General features: G+C 36.8%; 1 protein-coding gene across 1 annotated transcript; it reads right to left on the minus strand.

The window, feature by feature from the left end:
* Window positions 1-7532: 7532 nt before the first annotated feature.
* OR13F1 (olfactory receptor family 13 subfamily F member 1) lies at window positions 7533-9780 on the minus strand. Its single transcript, XM_014781902.2, is given in 3 exon segments — window positions 7533-7610; window positions 7612-8484; window positions 9685-9780. Coding segments are annotated over 3 exon segments (1047 nt in total).
* Between the last annotated feature and the right edge of the window lie 6710 nt (window positions 9781-16490).

Consider the following 16490-nt stretch of genomic DNA (forward strand, 5'->3'; position numbering starts at 1 on the left):
TAAAATACTTAGCTACAATGTTTTTATATCTTTTAATAGTTAACCTATTTAAAATTACTGATACAAGAAGGAGATATCCTCAAGTTAACTTCATGGCCGTCTGGGATTTTATTCCTGAAGATGTTGAAAAGAGGGAAGTGTATAGTATGCCACCTGGATTCACTCCTCAGCATGCCTCCATCTCTTTTAAGAGAACATGTAGGAGACAATTTATGATGATATTTATGATGACTGATGATTGTCAAGGGCTGGTGTGAGCATGGAAGTATTCATTATGATTTGTGTCTCACTCTGAGTTGATGCTAAATCTTGCCCTGTAATTTTAAGTAAGCCCTGGGTGCTCCTGTATTCCCAAGAGAGGGTACATATGAGGATTCAGGATTTCAACCCAAGCCAAGACCTCTTGAAGAACCTGGGCTCCAAAGTTTTTCAAGCAGAGCTGCCTGCTATTGAAGAGGAGAGGCAAATGTGAGTTCAAGGACATTCAGTTTATTGTGAGAAGTAGAATAACAATGGTTAAGTGACTGGTTTTGGAGTCAAATTGCTTGGATCCCACCTCCACTATGTACCTGATTTGTAAACAACATAAGTCATTTAATCTCTTTTTACCCAGGTTACTTGTTTGGAAAGTGGAGGTGGTAATATGGTTGATGTAATAGAATAAAATACTACCAATACCAACTCATAGTGTTATTGTTTGTACTAAATTACTACATGTAAGGAACTTAAGAGAGTGTCTAGAACACACTAACAGCTCAATAAATGTTCTAGAGTTTTGTGATTTATTATTATTACTTTTAGTATTGTTACTGTAGCCAAGTACCCTGTTCCATGAGAATTCTTATTGTCCGTTCTTCATGATGCTGACACCTTGTAAGTAAATAATTCTCCCTTCGAAGCTCTTGCTAGCCTTCATTTCTTGGCATTCAAAGTCCTGAATTTGTTCCCTGTTTAATTAATTTTTTCACACTATATAGTCCTCTTTCTCATTGCAATGCAATTATTTATGGTGGGGCCATGTTTCTATGGTGATGTAGAAGCCACTCTGCACTGATATACTTCTATGCTAGTTGAGAGCAAGTTGGAGCTGGTTAGCTAATCAGGTCTACTTTAATCCTGAAAGCACCACAAGAGGAATCATCAGTCTCTCCCATCTTCCTTGGGCAGGCTCTGATCTTTAAAAATAATGCATTGGTCTTTGGAAAAAAAACAGGCTGCAAAGCAAGACTGAGGCAGACTCCTAATTTATTATAGATTCATAAAACATCTCTTGCCCAGGCCCACACTGTTAAGGAAGCTTAGAAATGGACAATATGTGGCTCCTAATACAACATTAAATATTAGGATGTGGCCTGCATTCCCATGGGAAGAGATTCATTAGTACCAATATGTGTGCTAGCAAATCAAAAATAAACGGTGGTTTCTTAGTGTGAAAGGATTTCAATCTAAAATGGAATCATAGAATATGAAATGTCAATCACATGCATGCACCCTCAGGAAAACAAAACTTAAGAACTGAGATACTGATTCCTCCTAGATGCTTGACTTACAGAAAACTCTAACTTACTTCCAGACCAATGAACATCGACCAAAGATCTCTCCCCATCCTTCAGGCAATGAACTTACTGCTTGGACTCTGGTTGGACTTTCCCCTCTTTGCACTTCTTGCCCATGTATACAACCTGCCCTAAGCCTTCAGTGGACTTGCCTATAGCTTGGCTACAGTTTGCATTTCCCAAGTTGCAATTCCTCTGTGGTTACTGAATAAACTCAATTTCTGGTAATTTGAGTTTGCCTCAGTTAACCTCTTTATTTAGGTTGACACTAGGTTATTTGGCCCCTTTGGAACCTACAGATTTTATAGGGTGAAAGGTCACTTGGTGGTTTATTAGGCTTACTCTGCTGTGAAAGGGATGGATAGAATTGGCAGGGCCCTTAATTCTTCAAGAAATTGGTAGTGTGAAATAATGAAAAGACTGATGATATTAAAGTCACGTAAGGGGAGTTTCATGTGAACCTTTGTGTCACTACCTAATTGGGGATTCTAGGCTAGGTTGTATCAGTTCTCTGGACTTCAATTTCTTTATTGGCATAAAATAATCTATCATTAAATGATAAATGATGGAAAAAAACCATATGATATAATTTATAAACTCTATAAAACATCAATTTAGTATGACTTATAATTACCTGGGTTCACAATCACAATAGATTTGACCATGTCTCCAAAGAAAGTCCTGCTATGTAGGACTTTTTCTTAATCTACATATGGTGACTTACAACTGCAGAAACTACATAATTTATATTTTATGTCCCATGGTTAGATATCCATCTAGGAAAATATATTTGTACTAGATGTGATAATTAATATGAGCAAGGGCACCAGGGTTGATCAGGTTATTTTACCTTTTCTTGGAGACTATTCATAATGTTTCAAATTTGAGATATATTTTGATGGACTTAACAACTCCAAAAATAAGCATTTCGTTAGCATTATTTAGCACCAATCACCACTAAGTATTTGTCAAGGTTTGCTAAGGTGTCACCTGTTGGCATTTAGTCACAGGCATGAGCAGTAAGAAGGCATTCAAGCAGTGCTGATCTGGTAGATCCTGTGTGCCCATGTGAGACTCCTTGCTTGCATATCCTCCTCTCCAATTCAGCTCCAGGAAAAGTAGGGTGTGCTAGCTTCAACTGACTCCGGATAGAAGATTCAAAGGTGAGGGTGGAAGGCATCCGAACTAGCTTATGTCTGTAGGGAACTGAGCCTCAGGGAATTATGTTTGGCTCTTGGGCATAGGTCAGCACTCTGGGAAAATCTGATGCTAAGAGTGTAGATAGGAGGAGGTTCAACACAAGTCTAATCATAGCTGCAAAGCCTTCTAGGTTCACTTCTCCTTTCAAGGATGGCTTTCTCCTATAAAATCCTCTGGGGCCGGCCCCATGGCTTAGCGGTTAAGTGCGCGCGCTCTGCTACTGGCGGCCCAGGTTCGGTCCTGGGCGCGCACCGACGCACCGCTTCTCCGGCCATGCTGAGGCCGTGACCCACATACAGCAACTAGAAGGATGTGCAACTATGACATACTACTATCTACTGGGGCTTTGGGGAAGAAAAAAAGGAGGAGGATTGGCAATAGATGTTAGCTCAGAGTCGGTCTTCCTCAGCAAAAAGAGGAGGATTAGCAAGGATGTTAGCTCAGGGCTGATCTCCCTCACCCCCCCAAAAAAAAAAAAAAAAATTCTGGTGCAAAAAAAAAAAAAATCCTCTGAATTCTGCCTACATGATTAGACAATGCAAGAATAGGAACACAGACAGGGCATTGTAATGTTTTTCTTCCCCTCATTTATTGAATTCCTCTCTTAGGTGTGACAATTGGACTTTGACCGGGGTTCTCCTTGAGTCAGAAACACCTATTAGGAAAAAAAAAAGTACTTTGGAATCAAACACGCCTTGGTTTGGATCCTGGATCTATTCATTACAAGTCTTATGAACTTGGCTATTTACTTAATCTATGAGCTTTAGCTTCTTCTCCATAAAATGGGAATAATAACACCTACTTCTTAGATTTATTGATAGACTTCAGTGAAATAATAGTTATTAATTACCAAGCACAGAACCTGGCAAAACAAAACGAAAATACTGCGCAGTAATAGTTTTATAACCCCTTTACTTTTTCTTTCTCTTTTTTTCCCCCAATTAGGCCATAGACTATACCTTAATTACAAGCTGTTTAACTTGGGATATTTTCTTATCAAGACTAAGTCTTAGGTTCCCTTAGAAAGGTGCGAAGGGACCAGGCCCAGAGGCCACCAATTTTTTTATTTGTTTTTTGTTTTTATAATATTCACTTGTAAGTATTGAGCAGATCTTTCTTCTGATCTTGTCATTTCTCTCTTCTTTCCACATTTTCCCCATCTATCATGTACCAAATTGAAGCATTCATCTTCACTGTGGTAAATGTTCTTTGTAATGGATGTTGTGGTGTACCACCCAGATTCCTCCTCAATCGTTGAGGCACTCATCCCCCCACCTGCTGGGAGTTTTGGCAGCTGACGGTCCACAGCTGTGTCTCTCTTTGGAGCGTTCCCTCAGCTGGAGAGAGCTGCCTTGTCCAAGATTTTTACTCCTTCCTGGGGGTAGACTACATCCAACGACTATTCCATGTAGCAGTACAAAGGCCCTACACCTTAGCCTCAATTTGGGATTTGTCTAAAGGACTATCTCAGTTTTAGAGATCACTATGGGATTGGCTGAAGCTTCTGATGATACTGGATTGCAGTTAACTTCCCTTCTGCACAGTCCTCTTCTCTCACCCTCTCACAGCTGTTTCCGAAGACATGCCCCAGTAAACCTCCAGTGGTGAATCTCCTTCTCAGAGTTTGTTTCCTGGGAAACAAGCTTGCGATAGTCTTACATAGGTTGTAACTCAGTAGATTTACTTAGTAAGACTCATTTTGCTCATCTATTACACAGAAACTACAAGAGTAGCACAATGTAAATAAATTCCAGTTATTAGGCTCAGGTGTACTTATTTTTGCAGCTATCTTCCTTTGTGTTAGCCTCAGTAGAGAAATTATGGAAGGCCCAGAAAGACCATTTTAGAAGGTGGAAACACTACCCACACCCATGGACATCTTCATGCTCTTCCTTCAGGATGTCCTCTGTGTTCAGCAAACCTGAAAACTCCATCCTTGACTTCTCACTCAGAATGAAGATGCTACTTTAGACGTTACCCAGAAAAGCTATGGCCTCATGATCAGTTGACCATCTCCCCTGGGCCAGCTACTGTGGAAACCAACAGGATGAAAATACAAGTGATATAGGCCCAGCTGGGTCCAAGCTCTCCTTAGCAATAAAGACAACAACAACAAAAGAGAAACTATCTAATAGCACTTATAATTTCATTTTTAAATTTATTCAATTATACCATTCATAAAAGAAATAAGATACCTAATATACATATGGACTGTATAATAGGGTAAAATTTGTTTAAAAATTGAGTGAAAAGTAAATTAGTAGTGTAAAGTTAGAAAACAAACATGTATAACAAATTCTTTCACATTTTCAAAAAGTGTGTCACAATCTCTTCATGAACATCCTTCATGTAAATTAAGAGATGGAGACAAGATCAGACCGAAGGTTTGCAGGGTCAATAAAATTTGTTTTCACTAACGTCAACGGGAGCTTTTTCCTTGTAGGATCTCAGAACTTATAGCTGACAATAAAAAAAGATGAACTGAACTCACAAGAGATAGTTTTCTGTATACTACACACTAACAATATTCCTAATGAAGGTAGTAGAGATATCCAATCCAGGAGTGCTCAGAGACACCCTGCTTTATATCTAGCTGGCTATTCTTCCTTTGTTGTCATCGGTTTCTAGGCCTTAGTCTTGTTAACTCCAATGAACTTTCCTTTGATCCATATGATGGAGTTTTGTAAGCTGCATTCTAATAAACTGTTTCCTCTCTTGAGAAAGAATGTTGTAACAATGGAGGCTGCTCACCATGGAACACAGAATAATGAAATAATCAAAATACAATCCAGTATTACATATACAGTTCCATCCTTGGGACACCGCAAACAAAATGTATTTGGATCTTGCAGAAGTTAACTCCATCCTGGATCTAGTTGTTTAGACAAGATGAATCTTGCAGAAGCATCTGAAGTCTGAGGACCCTCTCTAGGCCTATGGTGATCCATCCAAGTAGGATAAGGTGATTTTATGGGTTTTGCCTCCGGATGGCTGGTTGGCCTGCTCCACAGGCAATAACTAGCTCATCCATGTCCCTTAAAAACACTGATAGACAAAGTCATTGAATAAAATATCACACCCACTGGAGCAGATGAGGCATGAAACTTTAATTTCAATACCTTGTTTACAGATTTTCTTTTCATCCATATAAACAAATAAGATGAATATGTTTAGACTCAATGTTTGTGATTACCTAGAATCAGTGTTTGTGGTAAATGATTGTAGAGATTGGGTGGGTAATAGGGTTTACACTCCTTCCTCCTCTTCAAATAACACCATCACACAGTGGTCATTGTTGTCTGGTAGTGAAATCTTCAAATAAAGATGAAAATCAGAATAGCTGTGTTGCTTTTATTCATGATACAAATTCCCAGTCCCTACCTTTGGAGAGATTCTGAATTGATGGAACTGGGCATCTAATAACTAGGAAAGAAAAAATTTTCCCATGTATACTAAGGGTACTTGGATTAAGAACACCAGAACAGTGCCTACTCATTGAATCCTTTCCACCTACATGGTTCCTACATCAATCCATTCACCTTCAGCTGAATTATTCTTTGCAAGCACTGTCATGTTCAGGCTAGAACCTTCTGTGATAATTATCTACAATTGTCTCAGCACCTCTAAACCTAAGTCTCAGGGAAATTACATTTATACTAGCAACAATCACCTTCTCCATTGAATAAAGCCATCATCCACATATATCCAAGGACACCTCTACGATAAAGAGGAAGTAATGTGTACACATTGGCCTCATTATTCCCAAGCTCCAGTGAGAGTGGAAAAGACAAAGAAAACTCATCAATACCCAATATTGGGGAAATTATAATTTATGTAATTTTGCTCATATATATTAAATATATCCATGAATCTTTCCCCACAATATGTGTATACAATAGTAAATCATTTCTTTTGCAATGTAATTTCTACGGGGTAGGAATCTTTTCTTTCTCAGCCTTAGTTGATCAATTCAGCATGCTCTAAGAAAAATAGTAACATGGGGAGTGTGTGTTGATGAATTCACTGAGACATTCGAAGTACAATATGAGAGTATTCTCACCTTATAATCATAGATACTTCAAGACCTCCTGCATGCTGTTCCTTTACTCTACTTCATATACAGGATTATAGTTGTGCAAATCCTTGTCACGATAACTCTGCACATACACAGTGTTTACTCATCCTCCATATACATATTCCAAATAATCAAAATAATTTATGGTATAGTCCAGCAAATCTAAAACCATGTTTTTCATGTTTTAACATTTAGAAACTAGGAAAGTTCTAAAATTGATGGTGTCTCGGTTTTATGCATTACGATATTTATACCTTGAATTATATCCAGACTTATGTAAAAATACCTATTTCTTCATAAAGTCAGACACAATTGCAAATCCTATAAGGATAAATTATTTCAAAATTTACTAGGTTTAAAATTTTACACTTTTGGTATATTAGTTATTGTCATGGTGATGCTAAAGTTGAACACTTAGATGATATAGCAAGTCAAACATGAAACAATAAGCAATTGTCTAATTATAATGTTATGTTAATATTGAATAAATGCTTAATACTTTTCTGGAAAAATAATTCATTCTGCCTAAGTGATTCATTAATTAAAAAAATGTTTTATTTACAAAGTAAATCAAGATATCAGGCTTAATGTTGAACTCATGTAGAAAAATAAGTATTTTCCAGGATTTGATTTAAACCACCTGTTTTGCAGCTTTCTGGATAATGTTGGAGATTATCCAGATGAGTGTGCTTGCTCTAAGATTATTTAAGGACAGAAATTAAGACAGCACCAAAAGGATCTCTAATCAACAATTTTTTCACAGCTACTTTCACGTGTTTTGTTTTGTAGACTGTAGATAATAGGATTCAACATGGGGGTTAATGCAACATATGCCGAAGTCATAAATTTATCTGTTTCCTGTGAATCTACAGCCGAGGGCTTCAGATGCATAAAGAGAGCTGTCCCGTAGAACAAAACCACCACAGTCAGGTGGGCTGCACGTGTTGAAAAGGCTTTGCTTCGACCATCCACTGAGCTGATTCTCAGGATGTTGGAGAGAATGAGTGCATAAGAGACACCAATGAGGAGCATAGGCATAGGAAGAAGAAGTATGGTGATCACCAGCAGGATTAACTGCACCATGGAGATGTGCACGCAAACCAGTTCCAAGACAGCCAGAATTTCACAAGCAAAATGATTGAAGATGCTATTACCACACAGAGACAACTGCAGCACCGACACTGTTTCCATCAGGGCAGTGAGGCAGCCTGTCATCCAGCAGCCAGCTGCAATCTGCACACAAACCCTCTTGTTCATGATGATGGGGTATCTCAGGGGGTTGCAGATGGCCACATACCGGTCATATGCCATCATGGACAGGAGCACACACACAGTGGAGCCCACGGCAAGAGAGATGTACATCTGAGCAGCACACCCTGAGAATGAGATGGTGTTTCTCCCTGAAACAAAGTTTGCCAACACTGGAGTGAGAGCAGGAGAAGTGTACCAGATGTCTAAAAAGGAGAGGTTGCTGAGGAAGAAGTACATGGGTGTGTGTAGGTGGGAGTCCAGGATGGTGATGGAGATCAGAATCATATTACCCAGCAAGGTGAGCAGGTGCATCAGCAAGCACAGCACAAATATGATGATCTCAACTTTGGGGTAGCGGGAAAATCCCACGAAGAAAAAAAGTGTTACAGATGCCGAATTTGCCTGGAACGTTTTATTATGTCATGTTTATTTGTATATATGCATAGAAGGATTAACATCACATATTATACATGAAATATAAAATCCCCTCCCTTAGTATTTTCTGTTATTCTTTCTTCAGATAAATTTGTGGTCCGTGCTTAAATGCTTCTCCAGCTTGGTGATAATATTAATAATATGTGTTTGAAGAAATTTGTCATTAACGTGAAAATTTCAAGCAGGAAGTCAATAGATAAAAAATCCTCAAGCTGCTATTTTTGCTGCAAGACTTTTTCTGGCAATGCTGGGGAGGGGAGAAGGTTTATTTCATAAACATCATGAAAGATAGAGGAAAGAAACAGTCTTATGTGTTCTTTCATTTTCCAAAACCACATTTATAACTGATCTATGGCAAAGTCATTCATTTACCTCTGAACCATTGGAGTGATTTTCTTCCCCTAGTTTGGTAACTTACTTAGGAACTGTTTTGCTTTCCAAGTTCACAGTTTCTTCTGCCACTCCTAGAGTTCTGTCCAAAATAATTTGGGAAGTTCAGTGAGTAAAAAAAGATATAGATTTCTGCAGCCACAGATTAATTCACCGAAAACCTTGAACATATAGACACAAGTTCAGAGTCTCTGTCTCAAATCCAGGAAGATGGTGAGATATTCTCAAGGTGAGAGACGTATGGCACAGATTTCTTTCATAGCCAGAGTTTCCCTGGCATCTGTGTTACAGAAACATTTTTGAAAAGACCAACCATTGGCAGTGTAAGGCAGTTTAAGTTATTTGCTGCTTGTGAAAAATTTCTAAATCAAGCAGCAAATTAAAGTTAGAAATGTATTTGTGCAGTATTACAAATTCTGAAACTCCAGGGACAATGTCCCATAGATCCAATTATAGTCAGTATCTGGTCTGTTCTAATTGCAGTGTTATTGAAACAATAAACAAACATGTTTCTAACTAGGCTGTCTTTGAAGGGGAACTTTGCTCTGCTCCCGCAAGTGTTATGAAATCAGTCAAGCTGGTTAATTTGAATAAAGTTAAGGAGAATGAATAATGTTCACAGTTTCTCCTTTCGATTGAATTGAATATGAAGTTATAATATGGAGCCCACCAAAGGAGCCCACGGAGGAAGGAGAGTTTAAGTATGTTCTATTGCTCCATTGTTCTATTGCTTAAGTACTGTTCTATTGCTCATTGTGGTTTAAAGATAAGACTTACGAGATTGCCAATGTTCTTTATGGAACTTGAAGAGCCATTTGTTTTAAGGAACACTTCCTTCAAGGTAGACCCCTTTTGAGAAGTTAGCTTCACCATATAAAGTCATTTTGATCCTCTGAAAATCCACTGAAAACTCTGTTTATTTGAGTGATCCTTTATAAGTATGTTCACAATTTTTCCATTTTCCAAGTGAGAGACTAGTGGTGAATGGTGTATGGTACTGTGGAGAAAACATGCTGTCAATTTCATCACTGTACAATTGTGATCAGATGCTTTGTTTTTTGGTAACAGATTGTAATCACGGTTATTACTGAATTATTTGTCTCACATCAAACATGTCCTCATTCTCAGAGAAGATTATAAATTTGAACTATTGCTAATACCTTTAAAAACACAACCAGAAATCCCCTTCTCACTGTCTAGTTTATTGCAATCAGAATACAGCCTTGGGGTCTTCCATTTACTATGTTCTCATGGAGATATAACCTTCAAGACCCTGGGATGTTGCATATGATTCACTTATTTAACTATAGGAAAGCTTGGTGCACAGGAAAGTCTAAGGTTTTAGTGCTACAAACACTTTCCACTTCACCACTTCAGTTTTGTCACCTAGAGCAAGTTGATGATGCTCGTTGAGAGTCAGCTTATTGTAAAAGGGCAATGACGATATTTCTTTGTCAGAGTTGTGAGGAATAGAGATATTTTATGTAAAGCAATTAACATAGTAAGTACCTGATATATATTGTAGGTACTTATAGATAATAGAATTTTCTCCCTTCTGTGGTTTTCTGATTGCTTCTTGAATCCTCTTCCTTTTTGTCATTATTTCTCCTTCTCACTGTTTCCCTGCTTGTTTGACTATGGCAATGTGCTTGCATTTCTTTCCTCATTTAGAAAAGATTGACTACAACCATAACACTAATGGTTGAAACAAAGGAGAAAAGAGCTTGATTGATATCTGGCCCCAGAGTCCCACTTCCCTCTGAAATTTTTATCCAGTATGACTCCCAACTCACTTGTTCAATTCCTATAGACCAAGGGTGGAAGTAAATCATTTAGGTAGACCTGATTGTGCCTAGGGGGAAAATCAGAAGAGGATCTATACTAGGGCTACCCCCACAGAGAGTCAGATGGAGGTAGTGACCAAGACTGAGGAAGGTTGCCAACCTGTCTTCCCACTATTTATAAAGCACCAGACCACCCTTCTGCTTTGGAGATACCTCAAAGCACACTGAAAAGAAGAGAAATTCTGAACCTCCATGTAATTTTGTGTCTGAAAAAGAAATAGCCAAAATCTAGGCAAGTTTCCTGATGCTATGAGTCTCTAGTTTTCCCCCCACCCCCCTCCATTAATAGCACAAGCATTTACTCACATACTAAGCCAAAAAACTAGAAGTAATCTTTGGTTCCTTTTTCCCCCTCGTAACCCGTATCCAGCACAAAAGGAAATCTGTCATATCTTCCCAAAATGTATATCTCAGACTTCCAACTTCTAGTAACAATAGAGCATCTTGTGGTAGAGTAGGTTAAATCAGACTAACCCTCCTTCTACTAACAATTGTAAACCCTGAATCAGGTATAACAACTGTTTGAAGGCCCTGGAGAGTGGCCCAAAGCAGGAAGGTATTCAACCTCTGAAAGAAGGGAACCATGCTGGGTGAGATTTGAATTTATATGGTTTTTCCTTTGAGGGCACTCCCCAGTCTGTGTAGCAGATGGTACTCATGTGGAAAATAGCAGTCTTATTGATCTGAGAAGTCAAAGATCAGCATTTGGGGCTTCAGGAACAGCTGAAAAGGTAGGAAGAAATCCTTGAAAAGAGGAGAATACAGAAAGAAACTAAACCACATATAAAATCTCCCATCAAATCCTGACTGACCACTGAGTTGGGCATGAAGACAATGAGACTTCTTGGAACCTAAAGAAAAGTGACAATTAGAAAGCTAAAAGGGTTAAGCAGAGATTTTAACAAGAAGCTCATGGCAGGGGAGACAGAGTTTGGCATTCAAGTCCCACCAAAGAGAGGGGCTTGGTAAATACTTCTAGATTTCCATTGAAACCCAGGTTGTTTCTCCATGCATCAGACAGGCACACTGGCCCAAGAATAATGGATGTGGTCTTAAGTGAGATTTGCAGTTACCTCACACAGAGCATTTAAGTTAAGAAGCATCTCATTTTATACCCCAGCACATTGTGTAACATAAGAAACATTCTTCAGGGAGCCATGTATTATATAGGAATTTGCAACCCCAGAAGAGATTATTTACTGTAAGTGATTCTGTATCCAAGGACACTCTGAAAAAGGCATTGAGTAGATAAAGTAACTTCATCACAGCAAACGTCATTAGTCTCCACTCAGAGATGCAGTTGATAAGGAGCCTACATTGGGCAACCTGTTTTTTCTTCTCTTTCCCCCAAGAGATTCCTCCTGGTAAGGGGAGGGAATGGATCACAGGTGAGTTGCTTTCACTCCTTCATTGTTGGGCAAATGGAAATTTTCTGCCATAAGGTTTTTACAATTTACATTAGGTGATTTAATATTAATTCAATGTAGAGTGAAAGAAGTTGAGGAACCATACTGAAACCCTAAGAGCAACCACTATAAATACTAAAAATAAATTTAGCTTATATAAGAAATATATAGAAAAATAGAGGGAACAAATAGAAAGCAAATAGTAAGATGATATATTTAAACAAAAAATATTAATCATTACATTAAATATAAACAGACTAAAAACTCCAATTGAAAGACAGAGACTGTTAGACTGGATAAAAAAAGGAAGACCCAACTTTATGTTCTTTTAAGAAATTCACTTTGGACAAAGATACAGATAGGTTGAAAGTAAAAGGATGGAGAAAGATATAAAATTCAAAGACTAAATGAAAGTTGGAATGGCTAGATTAGTAACAGACAAATTAACTTCAAGAATTAGAGTATCACCAGAGATAAATGACAAAAAGGTCAAATCATCAAGAAGACATTAAAATAAAATTTAAATGTATTTTCAGCTAATAGCATAGCTTTAAATCCATGACCTAAAAATTGACATAACTAAAGGGAAAATAGATAAATTTATCCTATCTGGAGATTTTTAACACCCACCTTCAGTAATTGGTAGATGAAGTAAACAAAAATTCAATATGCATTTAGAAAATTGAAAAACACTATCAAACAAATTCGTCCATTGACATTTATAAAACATGATTCAACAATTGCAGAATAAAATTTTTTCAAGTATGGAACATTCACCAAGAGATATGCTTGTTCCTAAAACAAGTCTCAATAAATTTCAAAACACTGAAAATACACAGAGAATGCTCTCTGACCACAACAGAACAAAATTTTAAATGAATATCAAAATAATAACTAGAAAATTTCAAAATATTTATAAATTAAGCAATATGCCCCTAAATAAACAATATGTGGCAAAGAAGAAATCACAAGGGAAGCTAAAACATGTTTTGGACTGAATGATCCTGTAAATAGAATATGTCAAAATTAGTGGGATGCAGGGAAAGCAGTGTTTAGACAGAAAAGAATAGTTTTAAATGATTATAGTAAGAAACAAGAAAGGTTTTAAGTCATTTACCTAAGATGTCAACTAAAGAAGCTTGAAAAAGAAGACCAAAGTATCTCAAAGCAAGTAGAAGGAAATAATAAAGAGCAGAAATAAATGAATTAGAAAGCAAAACAAAAAAAAATAGAGAAATGAGCAAAGCCAGAAGTTGGCTATTTGAAAAGATTAAGAAAATTGATAAACCTCTAGCTAACTGATTAAGAAAAAATGTGAAAGCACAAATTAAACATTTCAGGAATGAAAGAGGGGATATTACTGCAACCTGGACAGCTTTGCTAGTGAATTTTATCAGTTTAAAGAGTAAGCAATATTAATCTTACAGAAACATTTATAAAATAAAATGCACTCAGCAAACTAGCAATAAAAGGATACTTCCACGAGGACATCAGCAAGATGGTGGAATTGGAGTTTCCAGAGCTTGTCCCCTCACAGAAATGTCAGCTTGAACAACTATCCGCAAGTGAAAATACCTCCACAAGAGCTAAGGATTCCAGGTGAGAGATTACAGGTTGGTAAATACTTCTGGATTTCCACTGAAACCCAGTACAAAAATAAGAAAAGATGTATTGAAGAGAGTAAGAACAACAGTTTCACGTTACCCATGTCATCCACCCCCTAAGCCCAAGCAGTGCAGTGTATAGAGAGACACCCGCCTCGTGGGGAAAGAAGAGTGAAGTGAAAGAAAAGGCATCCAAATTGGAAAGGAAGAAGTAAAATTGTCTGCTTGCAGATGACATTTTCTTATATCTAGAAAACCCTAAAGACTCCACCAAAAAAACGTTAGAACTAATAAACAAATTCAGTCAAGTTGCAGGATACAAAACTTAACATACAAAAATCAGTTGCATTTCTATACAGTGACACTGAATTATCAGAAAGAGATATTAAGAAAATAATCTTATTTAAAATAGCAATAAAAATAATAAAAAACTTAAGAATAAATCTAGCCAAGGAGGCAAAGATATGTACACCAAAAATTATAACACATGTTGACGAAGGAAATTGAAAAAGACACAAATAAATGGAAAGATATTCCATGCTAATGGATTAGAAGAATTAATATTGTTAAAATGTCCATACCACCCAAATCAATCTACAGATTCAATGCAATCCCTATTAAAATTCCAATAGCATTTTTCACAGAAATAGAAAAAATAATCCTAAAATTTGTATGGAACTACAAAAGACCCCAGATAGCCAAAGCAATCTTGAGAAATAACGAAGCTGATAGCATCACATTTCCTGAATTCAAAATATACTACAAAGCTGTAGCAATTAAAACAGCATGGTTCTGGCATAAAAACAGACCTATAGACCAATACAACATAATAGAAAGGCCAGTTATAAATCCATGCATTTATGGTCAAATAATCTTCAACAAAGGTGCCAAGATCATGCAATGGATACAATGGGGAAAGGACAGTCTCTTCAATGAATGGTGTTTGTAAAACTGGATAGCCATATGCAGATGAATGAAATAGGACCCTTACCGTACACCACATACTAAAATCACCTCAAAATGAATTAAAGACTTAAATGTAAGACTTGAAAGTGTAAAACTACTAGTAGAAAACATAGGGAAAAAACTTTCTGACATTATTCTTGGCAATGACTTTTAGTTATGACTCCAAAAGCACGGGCAACAAAAGCAAAAATGGGCAAATGGGATTGCATCAAATTAAAAAGTTTCTGAACAGCAAAGAAACAATCAGCAGAGTGAAGAGTCAACCTGCAGAATGGGAGAAAATATTTGTAAACCATACATATAATAAGGGGTTAATATCAAAATAGATGAGGAACTCAAACAACCCAATAACAAGAAAACAAATACCCAATTAAAAGTGGGCAAAGGACCTGAATAGACATTTTTCTAAAGAAGATATACAAGTAGCCAATAGATATATGAGAATACTCAACACTGTCATTTTGTATATCAAAACTACAATGAAATATTACCTCAAATCTGTTAAAATGGCTCTTATCAAAAAGACAAAAGATAATTATTTGTGAGGATGTGGAGAAAAGGGAATGCTTGTACACTGTTGGTGGGAATATAAATTAGTACAGCCATTACTGATAATAGTATGGAGGTTCCTTGAAAAACTAAAAATAGTGCTACCATATGATCAAGCAATCCTACTTCTGGGTACACATCCAAAGGAAATGAAATACGTATCTATCTCAAAGAGCTATCTTCGCTCCCATTTTCATTGTAGCATTATTCACAATAGCCAAGATATTGGATCAACCTAAGTGTCTATCAATGGATGAATGGATAAAGAAAATTTGGTATATTCATACTATTCAGCCTTAAAAGAGAAGGAAATCCTGTCACATGCTACAAAAAGGGTGAACCTTAAAGACATCGTACTAAGTAAAATAGGCCGGGCACAGAAAGACAAATGCTACATGATCTCACTTATATGTGGAATCTAAAAAAGTTGAACTCATAGAATCATAGAGTAGAATGGGGCCAGGGGCTCAGGTTAGAGGAAATGGGGAAATGTTGGTCAAATGGTACAAAGTTTCAGTTATGTAGAATGAATAAGTTCTGGAGATCTCATGTACAGAATGGTAAGTGTAGTTAATAATACTATATTTTATACACACACAATAGATGATAACTATATGAGGTGATGGATAGACATGTTAATTAGTTTGATTGTGGTAATCATTTTATAATATATACCCATTTCAAAACATCACATAGTACATTGTGAATACATAAATTTTTGTTTGTCAGTTGTACCTATATAAAGCTGGAAAAAAAATAGCACCTAACAACAAGGACAAAAAATGAAGGATACTTCCAAAACATGATAAAGGACTTTTGTGGAAAACTTGAGCTAACATCAAAAATAGTGAAAGAAGAGCTGAAGTTTTTAGTTTTGAAAATTATAAAATTTGAATTTTTCTCTTATAGATGGTGACATTTTTTTTATCTTATCTAATAAATCTTTGCCTTCCCGAGGGTAAAAATGATATTCTGTGTGCCCCACAAGGACATTTATAGATTGAATGTTTTTGTTTAAGTCTATGATCTACTTCAAGTTGATTGTTGTGTATGGTGTGAGATATTGATATATAGTTGTTCCAGCATTATTTATTGAAAAAACTATCCTTTCCCCATTGAATTACCTTACCATCTTTGTTGAAAGTCAATTGATCATATATGCATGGATTTCTTTCTGTACACCTTTGTTCTGTTCCATTGATTTATTTGTCTGT

The sequence above is a fragment of the Ceratotherium simum genome, chromosome 29, assembly GCF_057802395.1.
Source record: "Ceratotherium simum simum isolate JZ-2026a chromosome 29, ASM5780239v1, whole genome shotgun sequence".
In the NCBI taxonomy this organism is placed as follows: Eukaryota; Metazoa; Chordata; class Mammalia; order Perissodactyla; family Rhinocerotidae; genus Ceratotherium; species Ceratotherium simum.